This window comes from Aptenodytes forsteri, unplaced genomic scaffold (assembly GCF_000699145.1).
Source record: "Aptenodytes forsteri isolate BGI_AS27 unplaced genomic scaffold, ASM69914v1 Scaffold217, whole genome shotgun sequence".
NCBI lineage: Eukaryota > Metazoa > Chordata > Aves > Sphenisciformes > Spheniscidae > Aptenodytes > Aptenodytes forsteri.
This window is the reverse complement of record NW_008796222.1, coordinates 1368363-1388572: the sequence shown is the minus strand read 5'-3', so window position 1 is coordinate 1388572 and position 20210 is coordinate 1368363. Positions and strand designations below refer to the sequence as shown.

Below are 20210 nucleotides of genomic sequence, written 5' to 3'. Positions count from 1 at the left end.
TAATTGACATAGATAAAGTCTCTAAATTTATCTTTCTAAATCAAAAGATCATTGGATAAAAGAAAATGCTTCTAAAATTATTCTAAAATTATTATTCTTATTATTATTGCTATTAAACAACTAAAGGCATTGTAGATGGATGAATATTCCAATTGGATGTGGGGAGAAATAATGCCACTACAGAAAGCAGTATGTGGAAACACCATTCCTATGACTGTGCAGTTCCTCATGTCCATATGCTGGTTATGTGAACAGCGGGAATCCTACAATCCAACAGCACCAACACTTTGTTACAGTGTCTCTCAAATAGAGCAGAAGAAATGTCTTCAGATAAATCTCATTCTGCTCAGATGTGACATCTTTCCCTAATGATAGTAGAAATAATTGAAATAAAGTAAGTGTGCTTTTTGCAGAGTCATTTGTTATGAAAAGTAAATTCAAATCAAATGTTTCATGAAGCTTGGAACAAGACATGGATCAGCAGAATGAGGTAAGACTGCCAAATATGCTTTTAGAGGATTGAAATCTTAATGGAGCCCCACCATTCTGTCCAGGCTTCCAGTTTTGATGTGTAAGTTGCCTGAAGTTAAAGATAAGCCTCTCCCTTGTTATCAGTCATTACACTTCAGATATTAGACTGTCACTATTCTGAGGAAGGGTTTCTGCACTTAGTACGTGTGCATGAAAAACTGTGAGCAAACTGTTTTTCATTAAGAAAGAATAGCTGAGGATCAAGAGGTCAGATTGTGTAACTGTTTTGAACAATGTAAATGCTCATTTTGGGGAAGGACTGAATTGCAATACAGGTGCTCCAAATAGGCAGTCTTTCTAAGAAACACATCATAACACGATGGTTTTATGTACACTAGTAAATTAAATGGTGCCTGGGAATGTTACCGGGCTCTGGAATTCAGACATACGTATCCTGCAACATGTTTTTGAATAACCTCCAACAGTTTTGACCTGTACCAATGTCTCAAACAATTCATTGGCTCAGTTCAGGAGTTAACAAGGGCCAGGGACCACTCCCAATAGACAGCCGGGATGCAGCTGCCCATTTTGACCTTGGGGAAGTGTAATGGATGTGGATCACTCTATGACAGAAGAAATCACATTCAGAGAACAGCTGAGTTGAGTTTGATTTACTAATCTAGATGTAGCCCACAAGTCTTAAAAGTGATGACAAAATTATGTCAAATGGAAAAAATAGTTTAAACAGGGTCTTAATGACCTACTTGGAACTCAATTTTTGACAGTGGCAAATGGAATTAATGGATAATAAAATGAGGCTTTTAAAGAGGTCTATTTTAGTAGCCAACATATATTTCAGTTTTATAATTACACTCAGGATCTGGCTCTTTATTAAATGGATAATTGCCCAACATACAGTGAAACTCTTATTTTGCATGAAGTTGATATTACCTAAGGAAAAACACTGCTACAGTATATGCAGCGATTACCAGTAGCAATACAATACTTTAAATTTTCACATTCTGTTACACTGGCTATCAGCCAGTTACTATTGTGATGCATAAGAAAAGAAAAGGAGAGATTACATGGATAATGCCCAATCTATCTATATGTTCCACTTAGGTTTAAAATACATTAAAAATATCACAGATAATACTGGAGCTCTACATAGTGTCTAACTTATGTGTAAAGCATGTTATTGAGAGACACTCGTCCCTCAACACACAGACAGCAAAACCAAGCCTGTTTTAAATAAACTAACAGCCTTGGGAGGCCATCCATCTATTACGCTAAAAACAAGGACTGGTAGGTTAATGGTGAAGGTGTAGGAAGGATGGATGCAGGCTGGTAATCTAAATGCTCTTTTGAATGGAGTGGGGGGAAGGATTAAATTTCCCTTCTCAAGGCACCAAGCAAAAAGTAGCAGCAACTCGATAGTCTTCTATTTTTAATATGTAGAGATTTGAATTCATCTTTTGTTTTTGATGATGCATTCTTATATATATTTGTATACATCCATACCTATATAATATATACTATATATATGTGCATGCACAAGCATGTGTGTACATATGCATGCACATATATACACAAATACATATAGATATTTATTTAGTGATGTTTCTGAACAGAAAATGCTTTTTCTAGCCCTACTTGATTTGGTAACTGAACAGGTGTGAGATTCCATTGGCACAGATTCCTGGAGGTTGTGTGAACATCAGTTAGTCGGTACATTTTCACTCAGCCACCAAACCCAATTAAAGTCACAGCTGGGAATTTGTTTGATATTTTTTCCTTTTCCTGTGGGTTTGTATCTCACACAATGCAAGTGTGCATAACAAGTGTACAAATTCGGTAGGCAAGAGAGGCATGAGTATAGCTATGAGTGGGGTTTTTTTTGCTGTTTTAACCTACAGCCAATGCTATTGGTCCCAACCAGAAATGTATGCAATGTATCTTAGCTGCACGACAGAGCTGTGCAGTTAAACCCATTTACAACAATATATCCGTTGAGAATTATTTTCCAGAGATTTTTACCACATTGAGGCTCCAAAATCCCTCTTTATCTCAATCTGAAAGCTGTTCTAATTTTTGTGTTCAGACGATTGAAGTCATTAAGGAGTTAAAAGTTAAGTTTTAACAGTTTTGTCATTACACATTAAGTAAGAAGTCACACAGCCTTTCCTGACATTAAAAGAAAATTGAATTGAAAAAATTGAAAATTGAATTGAAACGTCTCCACTTCCTCCCATTATTTATCATGTGCATTTAGCAGGTAAAAATAATCCTACATGTTATGTTTAGAAATATTGAAAGACGGATCTCAAAGAGCTAAGTCCTAGGACAGTGAAAATCATGGGTTATTGTGTGGAAATGATGGGTTATTATAGTTATTGCGACATAATGAAGTGCAAAAGGACTGTAAAAGCAGATTATAAAATGAAAAGACATATTCAGCCTTCCTCTCTCTCCCTAAATAACCTTTAATAAATTGGTATCATATACAGTGGTCCCTAGCATAATTAACATGAATATCTGGAGTAGGTATAGATGCATACTTTTCACAATATGAAGTATCCACAGGAAAATAATTAAAACAGAGAAAAGAAAACACTGCAATTAAATACTTGCTGCTAACAATTAAACAGAATGGAGGGGACTGATAAGTTGTTATGATGAAAGGCAATGGACACTGACATGCCATGGGATCACTGCTCAGTAATTTATGAGTTATTTGCATTTGGTTTACCTGTACATAGCATCATTTCAACTGTCATTAGTCCAACTATATCTCAGAACCATTCAGTGCTAAAGTCAGAAAAGCTATCTATACATTACTTCAAGTGCTAAAACTTTATGTTGTCTTCAAGAAAGAGTGCATATGCCAGGTCTTGCTAAACAAAAACAGCCTAGCATTGATAAAATCAAATTACAGATACTATAATCTCTCACAATTAGAGATATTTGTAGATAATGAATATGTTTAATACAGAAATCACTGGAAGTCCAACTGAATCCAAATAGCTGTGACCACAAGCCGAGAAGTTTTTCACCTCTCTGAATCTTTTTGCCAGAGTGAGAGAAATAAGAAGTTAATATGTTGCCTGTCTTGTCTATACTTGACAATCGCCTAAGAGAGTGAATCTATAACCATTTTTCTGAAGTTAGAATTTCAATAATGCAGTTTGAAGTTAGAGGGCAAAGAACTGAGAGATTTTATTAGATCAAATATCAGGAGTAGGGCCCAAAAGTGAGGAGTGGCTACTAGCTCCTGTTCCTCACTCCCACTAAAATCAATGAGAGCTAAGTATTAGGTAGGTGTTAAGTATCTAATACCTTTGAAGGTTAGGCTCTGTGTAATTAAGAAACTCAGTGAGCTTTCTCTTTCTTCTAAAAATGCCATGTCTGTAATATTTTTGGCAATGACAAGATAGTAAAAAAATAAATATTGAAATTCGAGGCTAAAATTTACACTCTTTAAAACATACGGTGATGTCAGGTTTGATGCAATACTCCCCAGCAGCTGTGGTTTCTACAGCAAGACAGAATACATGTCCTGAACTGTTTCAGGCTGAAACAATTTCAGCTAAATCTGATGGTTTTGCATAAGGGGTAGGAAGAATTATGAGAAATACTAGAACAAAAAACCCTGTCAGATTGGAGATAATGATTACTTTAAACCAACCACATTTTGGTAACTTCTGATTCTTCCTTCCCTTTCCTTTTCCCAGGAAAGATCCTTTTTCCTATAAAGAGGTTATTTTTAAGACAAAGAGTCCTGGGATTCACTGCCATGAGTTCCAACCCTTGCGCTCAAGGCCTCCTCTATGATTTTTGGGAAACTGACTTAACTTACCATGCCTTTCTATTCCACCTATAAAAGGGTATAACAGAAATTTTCTAAAAAAAATTAAAATGTAAGCATACAGCACCTAAAAATTCCAAAGCTTAAATTCTATGAAAGTGGATGCTGTAAAGACTGGGGCTTTCTTCTGATGCTAAAATTATTTAGACTTCTTTTGTTTGGCACATTTGGACAGGGAATGCCCTCTATATTTATTGAAGAAAATATTTCCCTCTACATTTCTTCCTTTTCCCTTCTCTCATTCCCAAAAAGCTATAGCAATGATATTATTGCTGTTCATACTTTTCAGAGTGGCACTGCTGGTTTCTTGGCTGAGCCAACAGCTGCTCCTGATAATACCATCTGAAATCTTATAGAAAACTTGTAATTTCAAGTCTTCATTTGAGCGAAATCCTTGCTTGTACATTTTTAGCATACTTTTTGAATGTATGTAGGCTCTTTCTCAACCAGACATTTAAAAGTTAACTTTTAGACAGTTAAATCTAGATAAGTCACCCAAGGGATCCATTTGTAGTCAATGGAGAGAAATTGGTACCTTCAAAGGGTAATTCATCTTTTCTATCTTAGGCATCTTTTTTAGGACAAAATTGTCCTCTGGAGGCCTCCATTTCATACCATTGGCTATAAAGGCAGCTAAAGGTTAAAGTTTGGTAGTTAACTTTTGGGTATCTAAGTTAGGTGCAATGAATTGCAAACATCTCATTTTGCAGTTCTGCATAACGATGATACTACATGCCACCAAAATATTCCAGGACTAAAATCAAGAGCCATGCATGATTTTTCACACTGTAACTGCTGCCTAGTAACACAGTGCTCCCCAAACCCCCAGCAATTATATGAATGAATATCACAGAGAGAGGAAGGATTTTGTTGTCAAGCTTAACTAAAAAAAAAAGATTAAAGCATTGTTTAGATTTAATGTGTGTGGGCTTCGAACGCCTTTGGAACTCTATGTGCTGTTTACTTTGTCAGATAATACTGAGTGTATTGAAGGACAAAGTGAAACAAGAGGAAGGAAAGTGAAGTGCCAGAGGGAAGAATAGCATTTCCTGATGAAGAAAAAATAAGTTAGTCTTGACTCATTCTAGGTATATGTCAGTAAGCTGAATGTCTTTTTTGACAAGGCAGATACATGCAGAAAGAAAGTGGACGGCAAAGGAACAGAGCATGGCGAGAGGAATGGTCCTGCCGCAGCTAACTGTCGCAGTAGCTGTGGACTAGATGCAGAAGGAAGTGGACATAAGCAAGGCAGGGAGAGCCCATGCTGCTCAGGCCACAGCTGAACACTCTTCTGTCCTCTGCATTGCATGTTCGCACAGCAGAAGAGGTAAGGAATTATTGCTAAGCTGGAAATGCTTCATGATGGCATGTATCTTGTCAAAGCATTTGTAGATCCTGTCTATACTCTTCTTATCTATGCAGTATGGTGACCAGGTACCGTTTCTGTTGTTAAAACTGAGCTTCATCATTTTCCAGCAGAGAATCCATATTTGGATGAGGAGAGTAACTTCTCTCAGTCCCACAATGGAGCTATAGGTTTTGCCTTGTTAATGAAAAATTCAGAAGAAAACCGGAAGCCCTTCAGTATACATTTTTCCTTCTTCATGATGTTTCAGTGTATTCAGCGTCAGGAAGTGTTTAAAGGCACATTTGCATAGATCACAGCTATTTTCCTTTCTATTAAAGTTGAGAGAGACTCATTGTATGGTGGTTAATTTCCCTAAGACAGTTTCAGGAGTATATTCATTAGCTCACTTATAATTTTAGAAATATATATATTTTAGAGATATGTAACCTGGTTTTACACAACTAACCGAAGGAGAAGACTGTGGGTTGTCATGTCTTGTCAAAGACAGATGTTCACTTGCAACCCACGTAAGGTTCCTAGTTTCCTGAAATGGTTGGCATTTAAGATGTAGTTGGCTGGCTTGGTTGGCTTAAGCAACTCCATGATAGACTTTATGGTTTCCCAGGCATTGTTTGAGGAGATTAATCAATTGGTTAAGGTCTTCAGAGACTATTAGGTTGATAAGTGTTTAAAATATAGATTCTGTAGTGCTCGGTGTTACACCACCAAAATCTTTCTACAGATCAAGCTTGCTCTCCAACATTAGAAAATGGCAGAACCAAGGGGTACACATACGTGGGTCCACGTAGATAATCCTAAACTCTTTTTGACTATACTATTTGCTAATAGGGTGTTGCTGAGCAGATGTTCCAACCTGTGAAACAAATAAGACAAGCCTTTTGGCGAGTCCCACTTTTAGCTAGTTTAGGAACACTTAGAACATTTGAAAGGAAAGGACTGAAGGAGAAAAATTTTAAGCGGTCAACGCAAAATATCTTTAGTGTTGGAAATGGCTGAAACATTTTTCCTAAACTAATCATCTTTACTGGAAGAATAATCTGTCATGGTAAGTTTTGAACCCTACCAGCTGAAGTTTGGCAGGGCTATATGTAGCTGACTTCAGTGATAGTCTTTTCAACCAACGTTGCTTATAATGTGATCTCAGCTCTATCAACAATTGTATCCCATCCCTTTAAATAACTAATCCTATGCCTGTTCCAAATAGAAATATTGTCAGCAAAATCTGCAATATACATAACCATTGTCTGGATTCTTTTGCAATATACTGATTTTTAAGAGCTAATCTAGGCTTGAAAAGGAGGCTCTTTCTTTTGGGAATTGTGTTTTTCCCCATACTTGAAGCCATCCGAGCTCTAAGAAAGAAACATATGCTCTTATAGGCTGACATTTGGAACTTATGGCTTTTAGGTTTCTGAGTTGTTTTCTTGCCAACTATGCCTCAAAAATATGGATAAAACTACTTTTGGCTTAAACAATATTCTGCAAATATTTTTCATATTGAATTCACTTCTGACAATGATATTGAGTCAGTAATTGTAATAACTATTTTACAAGGTCACTGCTTAAACTCATGTTTACCTTTTTAATATGAAATTCCATTTTTTTATTATTAGCTCTTTTTTTTGGCATTTAACTTTTGCCTTTACTTTCTAAATTGCTTACTTTTCAAAACTAAAGTGGTTGAGTCTTTTGATGATCCTCCACAACATAACTAGCTTTTTTCAGACATTGTTAATGAATCTTTTGAAATGACCCTTGATTTTGAAACTTGATTACTGAACTATATGAAATGGTTATAATATGAAATAATAGTAATAAAATATAATACAAGTGTGAGAATACTTTTGTTATTGTAGTGTCTCTGCCCTCACAGATTAGATGGTTTATTTCCATTAAAATCAAGGATTTAGACTCATTTACACGAGCAAATGTTTTGGCTTTCTTTTGTATCACATAAGTCTGACTCGTCAGAGTGCCTTGCAGTGAACTATCAAAGAAAGAGATCCATTCCTCTCTACAGAAGCAGAATACCACACATTCCCTGGGTAGCTGCTTCTGAAAGAGTGAAAGTCGTTTGAAATTTTTTTGGCAAAGTTACAATAAAGTGCCATAAGAGTGTCAACAGATGCAGCTTTGTATGCCAGCATCTGGCTCTGATTCATGGTGGGATGATATAAACAGGGAATAATGGATAGCTGTTCTGCCTCTATGGGATGGTGTCAGGATTGTGTGCTGATAACATCCCCATTAAGAGATCAATGTCATTTCAGAGTTTGACCAAATAGACACACCTTTTGGGGTGAGAGGGGAGTCATAGACAAGAACTTTGTTAAAATGACATCAGTGGATGTCTTCTCATAGTTTTACATAACTGAATAGAAATGTAAAGAAGTACTATTTAGACTCCAAATGACAGCTAAAAGTGTTGCAAGAATTGCACATTAATAAATTGGTTAGAAATTTTTCAATAATTAAAACTTAATTTTCTGTTTTTCATACATATATTTAAAATTACTCTTCATTACTTCCTTTCTTTCAGACTTTGAAAAGTATTCAGAACTCTCCCAGGAGATTACTAGAGGAATAAATGCTTCTGTCATTCAATCATCTCCATTTATGTCATCAGCAGAAATAAATGTGTCGACAAGTGTTTCATCATATGAACAACTTTTTTATAAACTGATGAACAATTAACTGTCAACTCTGAAGATTAATCCAGATGAGGCTTTGCAAATTTTGGGGTACAGTACTGCCCTCAGAGCAAGAAGACATGTTAGTTCTTAGGTACCCTTCCTGTTTAAAAAGTAAAACTGGAAAAGTTTCACAGCTCCCAAACTCTCCCTTTAGCATTTCACTAAAACAAATACCTGGTTTGCTTGTTTTCTACTGTAGGGGAGAGGCCTATTGAGTAGGTAGCATCAGAAAACATCTCTCCATAGAAAAAAATAGTATTCTCTAGCGTTCTCTCTCAAATTTGTAAGCCTATAACTCGGTCCACAGTTTTTCATGCTGAATTTCTCCAAACAAGAAGCAAATAACCTGTTACTTTCTTATTTATTATGACTGATTTTTTTATTGCACTGCATCAAATATATCCCCAGAGAAACTACACTGGTATCAAAGTTGTCCCCATGTAAATGTAAAGTAACAAGGTGAAAAGTTACACCCTGTCATTGATATATCCACAACACATCCTAGTCTTTAATCAGGTAGGAGTGACACTTAAAAATGGTTCAAGAGCCTAAAGCATTTTGCTATCTGAACAGCAGAGGGCAAGTATTTAACTCCAGTGCTACAGCCCACCCACAGCGAATACAGACGTTTTTACTTTCAAAATTAGGCACTTAATGCTCTCAGTTTTTTTGCAGTAATATACTCCATGATCTTGCAATATTGATGTGCTTTTATACCAGTATCTCCATAAATCTTTTCAGATATTAAATGGCAAGTATCACACTGACAATGTCTTGGACTTCTCTTACCATATTGTGTAATAGTAATAATCCCTGCTCTTTGACTGAATACTTCTTGACAATGGAAGAGAAGAGACAAGCCTTTGAAGAACATTGTAGACATGAAGGACATTCAGTGTGCCACTTCTTTCTGGGACCAAGCAGACTGTAGGATTCCCTATGGACTCTTGCCACAATTTGCCTGAATTTCTTAACTGTCTAGGTTTGTCTTTTTTCATAAGCATATGTGCAAAGGGTGAGTCTTCGATGATTTTTTAATGAGAAGGTGGGATGACTGTTTTACCCTATAGGATACACTCTCACCATGTAAACGTGCCAGAAATCCTGATGAATTTCTCCAAGGAAAATATTTTTTCAACAGTATAAGATTAGCAAAATCGTCTGCATCACTTTGGCTTTTAGACCTTGGCATGGAAATAGACAATAAACATGTGAGGGTAAATTGATGGAAGGGAAGGAAACAGTCATGTAGTGGTATAAGCTCCATAAGGTAACTGGGTGCTTCAGTGCAAAGATTTTAGATAGGCTAAATTGGCAATAATATCACATCTGTGCTCCCACTGTCTTTGTTGTCAATTAGGTAACTGTAAAGATCATCCAGTAGTGAGTCCAGTGTACTGTGAAATGCAAGTTGTTTAACCAAAACTAGAATACAGTAAAACTATGCACATAAAATAAACTTCCAAGTGATTAAAATGAAAACAAAATCTGACCATAAATATACAGTACGCCTGTGGGAAACAAAGGTGCCACGTTACAACCAAATACCCAAGAGATGCTTATCACTCTTAATTCAGCAGTAGGCAGCATGCATAACCACATGCTGAGGTGAGCATGCAAAAAAACAGACATGCAAGAATCCACTTTAGGTAGCTGCAAAATAAAAAAAGCATTTCATTGGAACAACTCCTTGATCTGCCAAAGTGGTTCAGGAAACATAAATGTAAAGCAAGCTGGCAAACATTGCAGGGAAAGCAGGGGAGGAGTGGTAAAACAGGAGTATGGCACAGGGGGAATAAAATAGAGCAGATCCAGAAGCATGCGCTACATGCTAAAAGAGTGACCAGTTAGTGTCCCTGAAATCCATCCACATGGGTGAGGATTTCAAACTCTCTAAGGGCAAAAAAATAGTTATGAAAATCAAGTTAAAGGTTTCTACTAAAATAGAACCTTTTTTCCTACCAATAAACTACCAAAAAAAATGAATGAGAACACTAGAAATATTACTCAGAACAAAATTCAGGAATATCAAATAAATTATCAAATACATGGAATAGACCATATCCATGAAACTAGATGAAAGTCAGTGGCCTTCCCTATCAGAAAAGCTATCTTGGACCTCAGAAATACCAGCGCCAGTAGAAGAATAGAGGTGCCAGTCAGAAGCAATGTGTCTCAGCATCTCTTAAAAACCAAGCTTTCCTCTTTAGGTTTTAAAGTTTTAGAAGTAAAACTTGGAAAATTAACTCAGGAAGAAATGCATATTAATTCTTCATTTACAGGCAGCCAAAAGGAGTACAAAGCAATTTGGACAGAGCGATTTGTTAATGCTGAGACAGTACTGCCCATACTTGGCTGAGAAACTGTAGTCCAGGGATAAACAAGATCAGAAAATCTATCCTTTGGAGGAAAGGTGGTTCATCAGTCCCTCTGAGAAATTGTCACTTATCACATGCATGTTAGACAGAAAGTAAAAAATATTCTCAAGCTTCATACTTCATCAGATAAAATCAGAAAGCACTTTTTTATACTGTATACAGTAGAGCTCAAGAGGGCTATCTATAAATGTCTCAGTAGAATCCAGGGTAGGTCACTGTTGCAGTCATGATATTCATGAGATGGACTTCTGGTTTAGCAAAACCTATCTGAGTTTATGGCTAAAACTCCACTGATATCTGTTGTAAAGGGCTGAGAACCTCAGATACTTTTCTTTTATAAAAAGTAAAATAGAAGTCTTGGAAGATAATTGCTATTGATATTGATATAATTATTGTGATTTACAGGAGTGGTATAAGCTCCATAGGGTAATTGCATGAAACTAGTCAGTATCAGGGACAAAAGCTGGCCAGAGAAAAGAGAAAACCAGCTAACGCTTTAGGAAGCAGCTTAGCAAGAATTCTCCCTTTTATGTCTTCCTATGACTTTGCCATTTTATTTATTGGGCTTTTTTTTCATTTATTGTTATTTATTTTGCAGTTTACATACATTTTATTCATTTTTTAAAGCTAAGACTGCAGTAACATGACAAAACTTTGAATAAATGAACAACATTTCAGCCTCATTCGTTAAAATCAACACAAAAGCATTAGCTGACCTCCAATAGATTGTTCAGGTGACTGTCAAAATGTATTAATTGATATATTTTGAAAAGTGTATCTAATTAATGAAACCCAAGGATCTGAGCTTTACTTTTAATTATTTGATCACTATAAAATGCCATTTTAAATGGTCTACTTTGCTATAGATTCTTGCATAAAATTTATGTAAACCTAAAATAATCTAATGTTGCCAGTAATTAATATGAATTTTTCAATAATACAAATATTTTAAAAAAATTATCAAAGAATAAATACTGAATGATATTCTTATTACTGACATTATAAATCCATATATTATGCCTAAGGAATCTAATGAGTGGGACACTGTTCTTATAAACTCATGAAGACAGAAATTCACATTGGGTGTAAACAATCCTACAAAAAGCCAATATACCTATGTAAAGGAATTTTCTATGAGAAAAATGTGTTTTTTCTCCTTCACAAATGGCAATATTGGGATTGACAGAAATGATTCCTGGTTTGAAAGTATTGCAGTGTCAGAGTGACTGTAATTAAATTCCTTAGCTGAATTGCACTCAGATCTCTTTGTTTGGACAATGTAATTTACCATAAAATATATAAACCGATAAAAGGATAAGATATAGCAGATTTTAAAGCTAATTGGATATTAGGGTTATTAAAGGGACTTAGTGTGCTGGTTTTTTCCCCACATTTATCTGTTCAAGAAAATGAATTACAGTAATATTTCAGTTCACAAAGACCAGTGTGAAATGAGCACGTTGCCTGAGAAAGGCCGTAACAAACACTACCTGAGCAGTGTTTGGTGGCACTCTCCTCAATGATTGCTATAAAGAGCACAGAGCTGGGCACACCTGGCCTTTACCTTGCTTCTCAGAGACACGGTTTGGATGTTTCAGCATTGCCTTTCACAGCTTGTAGGTTGACTAAAGCTTATTTTGAAGGCAATGCTTTATTTTACCTCCTGCAAAAATGCATCAGGTTCCATCACAACAACCGTTCACAGCATTTAACTTCAGATGTTGACAAATGACTTAGCATGTCAAAAAGCAGTTGCTTTACAGGTGGAGCCATGGGTGGACTTTTGGAGACCCTAAGTTAAGGGGCTGTCCCCTTCCTTTTCACCTATAAATCAGATGATTTCAGCTGCTTTATGACTTATTCCCACTTTCTGGGGCCTCAAGCTGTCACCCTAGCTGTTCACCTGTAAGGCCAGCTGACCACCTAATGACCACTGAACATTTTTCATCTGTTTAACCTGTGGTTTCTTAGCACAACTCTGTCATAGCACACTGAAATGACACAAGGCAAACATTGGGAGGCAAGAGCAGACAGTCATGTCTTTTATCTTCTGAAATTCAAGTCACTACAGACTTCCCTCTCTATCTCCCTGCTCCCCTTCATGGTCTTCCCAGTTTCCTCGTAGCTGGAAAGGTCAAAACTGAAAAGCAATCTTCTCCAAAACTCCCTTCCCACAGCATGTCTGTTCTGCCTTAGGAGAGTGTCAAACAGCCCAGGGAGCCATCTGGAAAAAAGAGCTCTGACGTGCCAAAGCTGCTTGCAAATGTCAGGAGAACTATAAGAGTTCTTGAAGATCTCCATGCAAGTCTCTGTGTTGTGATTTATTAATGGTACAGCTGTATAAAGCCAGAAACTAGATGAATCACATCTGGTACAGGGGTTTATTTTTTAAATCAAAGTGTAACTGAAGGTCTCTGGAAGGTTTTGCTAACCTTTCTCCCACTCTGAGTCTAGTCCAGTCCCTCTGTTTATAACCAGCTGTCTTTAAAACTCCTAGAGGTGATATAATATTTTGGTCTCTTTTAATGGAATCCCCTATCTCTCCATGTCACTCTCTGAGAACAGGCAATACAAACCCTCTCTGTGCCTCCAAAATCCCAAGCTTGTTCATTTTCCCTCCACAAAAATCTGTGTCCTCCCTCTCCCCATTTTGAGAGTCTCTGTTTCTCAGCTACTTCCTTAGGACTTCCCAGCTCTGACTGGACCTGGGCATGCCAAGAGAGGACCTAAGCCACAAAGTAGAGGTAAGAAAACACATCCAATTCAGAGAAGGACCAGCAGAGAGCTTCTTGAGCAAATAACTGACTAAACAAAGCTTGTAAGGTTTAGTGTGTCCCTAAATATTCTATCCTTGACTCTTTTCATAAATATTGTTGCTTATCATTCCTAGGATTATGCCCTCTCTATAGTATGTCCTCTTGCACTGGATTTCAGAAGGAAGAGTGTCCATTTAATAAGGTCAGGGTAGATTGACTTAATATTATGATATGATGCTCAGTCATCATCAGTAGCTCTAGCTTCTTTTTTTGGCTAAGAATTAAGTGTCTGTGTTAGAACAGATGAGCATGGAGACGTGGGAAGAAAGAAGATAGAGCACAGAAGTGATGGATCAGCTAAGATATTTTATATACTAAGAACAACAATGGCTGTTCTATTTTTGAAGCATTCTGGGGTTAAGGCTTGGTATTTGTGGGGAAAAAAAAACAATAAACCCAATAAGTTATTAACAATAAGCTCTTTCCTCTTGCATCTCAGCCAAAAAAAGCATGGAAAATTTTAGCAATTTCTATAGCCTTCCATTGACTCTACTTTTAACATAACCTTAATTTTAATGCATGCAATGTAGACAGAAAATTAAAAGCTTTAATAATACAGCCATTAGCTCTTATGCTTTATTAAAACTATTTGCACACCCTTTGTTGCACTTGTGAGAGCTTTCAACAATACAAAACACACTTTTAATACATAAAGGAGCAGAAACTCTCAGGGAAACAGAAGAATATTAGAACAGAGTTCAATGATGTAGGAAAGTACCTGGATAAAAATCCCCTTGCGCAAACATGTCAATCACATAGCGACAGAATGCATATTGATCTAACAGAGCAAAAAGGAAAAAAAGAGTAATGGAGAAAGTAAATTTAAAATGTTGTTTCTATTTAACAGTTGTTTCTATTTAATGTTGTTTCGATTTAACAACTAACTCTTCTTCTGGGCCAGCAGGGCGCAGTGCACACCCCAGGTCAGCAGTGTGCAGCCTCGGTTTTGGCATACGTCCTGACCCCATGCGCAAGTACTGTGCAAACTGCTGCCTGGCCACAGGTCCCAAAGACTTTTTCTTATCCTTGAAGATCCATTTCAAATAGTCGCAGCCAGGTGATAGAAAAAATCAATAAAGTTTTATATCACAGTATTTTGTTAATATTGTTTTAACAGTATAATCAATATGTACATTTAGTGAATGGGAATATAAAGAGAACTCTGTGTACTTACACTCCTGTAGCAATGAGATTTTCCACAGAATTTTATTGTTTCACTACAGAATTATTTTCCAAATGCTAATCTTTACAAATATATGTCTATATTAAATCTGGAGAGATATATATATTAAAACTATGTTATTCAGAAATTAAGGCTTCTGAATCTAAATGAAACTCTGATTTCAGAAATGTTGATTGTGTATTGATTTCTCCTATACATAAGCAGAGTTGAAGACCTTAATAAAAATTTCTAACATTAAGAATGGTGAATAAAAGTTACCAGTTGTAACTGAGTGCAAAAGAATTTACATATTATTGCTGGATTCTCCAGTTGTCCAGAAAAAAGCAATTTGCCCCACTTGACTCTAAGGGACATTAGCTTTGAAAGTTAATGTTGATGACTAAATGCCAGCTCTGGTTAGCTAAGCTAGTTCCCAACTGTCCTGGAGTTAAGCATATTCATCCATCTGTCCTAGACTGTTCTAGCACAGTTCCTAGGCTACAGAAGTTATATCTCTTCCTCTCTCCACCTCCTGTTGCTTCTCTCTCCTACTCACCTACAAAGCCGCTTACTTTCTCTTTGCCAACTTCAAAACAAAATTATGCAGACTTTGGAATACTTAAGATTTAAAAAATGGCATAACTGTTATATTTAAATGCAAAATGACGTTCCCAAGTATATAACACTCATTGTATTATTTGCTTTCTTACATAGTTCACTGGAGCATCAGTATTAGTTGATGCTGAAGATTTTATGTGATTGCTGCTCTGTTACGTTGACTGCCATAGAAGTCCTTGGGTGGAGAACTGCAGCTTTCGAGTCATGATTTCCTATGCAGTTGTAGAAATTAGGAAAGCGTTTACAAGCTGGGCAAATATCCAGTTGTTTCTACTAGTCGATAGGAGCCCATGCAGCTATTTCCTGTTACTGAGATGGCGAGGGTAATACTAGTCAGTATTGTAGAACCTGGGGCAAACCTTTCAGGATGTACACAGGGCTGTGGCTATAAACACTGTTTTTAAAACCTTTAATGACTATTCATAATAGTTTCTACTTTCATACTTAGGAATGCAAATTTATCATTCTGGCTGGCTCCAGCTTTGGATTCCATCCTTAAGGAATCTAAAGAATTTGGCTGCAATATCTGCCCTAAGTCTATGTGCAAATTTTCTGAAAAAAGTAGCAGCATATGTGTGAGAAAACATGTACAAATCTCTACTCTCAGTAAGCCCATCTAAAGCCACTGAAGTCAGGAAAGTGTTTGCACTGACTTCAACACACTTGCAAATAGGGCCTCAGTATTAATAAATAAAAATGGACCAAGACCAATTCTTTAGCCCAGAAAGCAAATGGCAGGGCACAGCTCTCGCCCACAAAGCTGAGTTTTCCTTTCCCCTCTTTTGCCAAAACAAGCTGCCTTCATCCATGCTGCCCATTGGGAAGAGCCCCTGGACCATTCTGGGGCATTGTACGAAAGACTGCTAAATGGGATGGGACAAAACTGTGTCAGGGACATAAGTTGTATGGACAGAGCACAAGCCTGTGCTGGTTCTATTTAGGTTATGACATAGACATAGCCTGAGGGCCTAGCAGCTCACATCATTTCATTGATACTAAAATAATCAATTTTTTAAACATAGTAATATAGACAGACCAGGATTAAAATAGATTGTGGGTGTTTGGGTTGGGGGAGGGGGGGTTGTTTGGTTTGGTTTTGGGGGGTTTTGTTTGTTTGGGTTTTTTTTTGTGGAATGTAATTTGTAGGATTTCTTTAGTAATTCAACCCCTGAAAACCGGGATTTAAAAAAAAACCTGAAGGCAGAATCTCTGAATAACAAAAATAGCATTTCTACTTTATATGAAATAATAAGGTGCACTGTAACATCCCATTGAGTTCATGGGAATTCTGCCAATCAGCAAACATTGAAACCTAAGGAATTTTAAATGAATATGATTTTCCAAATGTCTCTTCATGGCTAAAAATTCATTTTAATTTAAACTCCCTTGTTAAAAAGAGAATTTCACACTGTAGTTTTCACCTTATAACTCTGTAATAGTGGCACAAATATTCATCTGAGTACTAATAAATCACGTCAAGGTTTGGGCCTAGATTCTTATTGATAAAAATGGTCATAGATATTTCTGTCATTGGGCCTCATGTGATTTACCCTGGGAGATGACCTATCTTTTTTAATTTTAATTTGAGTAAGGAATGATGCAACAGCAGGGAAATCATAACAAATCTTCTGTGATTACTGTTATATTTTTTACATTGTTGCAGAAAAGCTGGCAGAACTACTCCCTTGAGCAAGGAAAAGTAAGGGTTGCAGGATCAGGAAATCTTGGCAAACCCTCATTGACTTCAAAATTACGTTCACCTTGGGTCACAGTGGGACTGAAATATAGAACTGAATTTTCTGAGAGTATCCAACTGGGCAGCAGTGGCTTATGGTGGAAAAAGGAAGGACGAAAGTAGAAAAGGCAGCTTTCACCGAACGGGTGTAGCCCTATCTCCAGTGATAAGGGCAGCTGAAGAGGCTCCTTCCTTCCTCCACTCCAGCTGCTCATTCCCACTTTCACCTGCCATGGTTCGGTGCACAGTCACTGGGGTCACACTCTAAAGCGGACTTACAAAGTGATCTGTTAATGTTTGATGTTAAGATGGATCATTTTGCTAATATTTATCAGTTAAAGGGGGGGGAAAAGAACCCAGAAAAACCAAACAAACAAATGAAAAATCATCACCACTATCTATTGCTCTCTGTAATCTTTGACCCCTACTTACTTAAAATATTTTGCTGTCAGGGAGTAAAGTGCCTCATCTGCACACCATTGCTTTTTGAGAGCCTTATCCTGAACAGTATGGAGTGGATTCCACTGTGCACTGAAACTCTGTCAGAGCAAACAAAAACTGAAAAGGATTTGCACCTCCCAAGAGGAGCTCAACAATTTGCTGAACTTTCCCCTTGGTTACAGCAATCAGCATGAAAGATGCTGCTTTGATTTTATGCCTCAAAGGCTCCAGCATTTCAAGTAAAAACCAAAATTAACTAGAATAGAAATAAATGCTAAAAAATACTGGTTCAGCACACTATGCATTTCAGAAAGGGGGTTCTGTCTCAAAATCTCTCCTTTCAGATTTCTAGAAATGTATAATTTAGGCAACTCCTAAGGGGCCCAGAGCTGATGGCTTTGAAATTCTGAGAGAATCTGCCTGGGCAGATTCAGATATCCAGGCAGAGATGGCTGCTTTGATGCTCAGGCATAATGATTTATCTGTGGTTATCAGCTGAAAGGATCAGATAGGTGCGCCACGCAATGCTGAGCTGCCTCTATTAATGTCAGAATAATCCTGTGCCTGCAGTGTGGCAACATGTACAGAGAGCCAGGTCCTGCCGCCTTCATTCATACAAAATTGTACCTAACGCCATGGAAGAGCCACAGGGAAATCAGGGGACCAGTCAGTGCCAACTTGGGAGTGGACGAACCCAGGCTGACTCTGACAAAGAGCAGCATATAGCTGACACTTGTGTTTGGCGTCGATGCATGTTGATCCTTTGTTTTATCACTTAATTTCTTCCTTTCACCAGGGTAATGGCATTTCTTTCCTTTTTAGGAGAAATTTGGAAGCTGATCACATCAAATTACATCAGACAGGTATATCACTACGTCATACAATACCTGGCAACATGACAATGCCTCATATAATCTGATGTAATACAAATTATTACATTCCCTTTCCTCTGCTGCTACTTTCCTTGTTACAAAAGACGTGCAGATGACCCAGCAGGTCATTGGACAGTCTGTATTTTCCAAAATAACTTTATTAACAATACACTACAGAAGATGCTACTGAGAAAATCCATGAAGACACCAGCCTATCTGAAGAGAAATTGGTCCTTGCTAAAGAAGGATTTAAACTAAAATGAAACTTTAGCCATGACAAACAGTTAGAACATTCTGGTTATTTAGATTAAACTTAATTTATTCTTGATAGTCTCCTTCTAGCAGTCTGAGATTCATCTGGAATTTATTTGTACTGCACTTTTGTTTTTCATGGGTGGACTTTGGTCCTTGCCAGCTTTAACTTCATTCTCTCTGCTTCTTCCCTACTACCTTTTTAAGATCTTCCTCTGTTTCCTCCTGGTTTTGTTTACCTTTCTTTTCCGATTTAGTTACAGTCTGAAGAGCTTTCTCTTCTTTAATTTTCGGTTTGGCCTTTATTAGCCCAATTTCTGTTGTTTTAGTCTCGGTCTGCTTGACCTTCTCAGTCGTCTTTGCTTCTCCTTTTCCATCCTTCGCTTCCTTTTTAACTTTTGCTTCCACTTTAGTGCTCTTTACTTTCTTCTCCTCTGCAGGTAATAAAGAACAAGCTTTCAGTGTCATTCTTTCCCCCCAGAATAATACTCAGTACCATTTATTTTATCTTGTGCTATTACTAATGAGTTTTCCTTCATCATTAACACCTTGCTCAGATCTGATGAAAGCTATAATCCCCTAAAACCAGATAGACTTAGACAGGAATATGAGATGCAAGCATGTTTTGTCTTCAGTCCTGTACCAAGTATTTGACTGATACTAAGCATAGTAGGCTATGGCAAATAATATTCAATGATTTTAATGACAATATGCTAGCTTTTATGGTACAAACTAGGGAGACAAATGTTGGTCATGAAGCAAACAAATATGGGAGGTACTTCCAGGCTAAATCTGATTAACTTTAGACTTCAGAGATTGGGGCTAAACTCTGTGTAAGCTGCAAAAGTAGCTGATTTAAAGTGTGGCTATTTGTAAGGGTTGCTTTTATGCACCGATTCTAGGTCTCTGCCCAAGAAGTTTTGAGCTCTTGAGTCTCTTTCTACACCAATTCCACAAGCTGAAAGACTAGTCTGAGACAGGCCAATTCATGATGCGCTATGCAGCAGAGTGAGAAGGTCTCCAAACAGAATTACTGAATTGCAAATACCAGTGGCTGAAGCTACACGGAGCTTGGTGAGACCACAACTATTCCTTCTGCTCGTATGTATCAGCAGCTTTTTCTCATCTGAGTCATGGATGCTGACAGTATGTGTGTTTCTAGTTCACTTCAGTGGAAAACCCAACAGTAGTTTAAAATGACACTGAATATGGTTTAAACTAATCTGTTTAGTGTGATGTTCATATTTCTGTTTTCTTCATAGCTCTAAAAGTCTCCATCCTTAAGGTAAAACTTGAATGCTACAAAATCCATGTCTTCTGTAAGACTGGACTTCTATTTCTATTAAGCCACTGGGCTGATTAGACTGATTTTATCAATGTGTAAACTGAATAGTTCTACCTATTCTAAAATAGAATACAGATATTTGTATAAGGGCAATTCCTTCTTACAAACAAAGCCACGGCATGACCAAATATTGCCAGCTAGTGAAGAAAGAATTTGCTTAACAGTTATAGTGGAAAATGTATATGTCAGATCA

At 37.1% G+C, this 20210-nt stretch overlaps 1 protein-coding gene across 1 annotated transcript in view; it reads right to left on the bottom strand.

The window, feature by feature from the left end:
* LOC103907071 (triadin) overlaps positions 1 to 20210 on the bottom strand; it is a 100805-nt gene that overhangs the window by 3525 nt on the left and 77070 nt on the right. The window contains exons 10-11 of the mRNA XM_019474601.1: positions 18912 to 19106; positions 14311 to 14370 (exon numbers count right to left, since the gene is read on the bottom strand). Coding sequence (XP_019330146.1) covers positions 14311 to 14370; positions 18912 to 19106 — 255 coding nt within the window. The remainder of the gene's footprint in view (positions 1 to 14310; positions 14371 to 18911; positions 19107 to 20210) is intronic.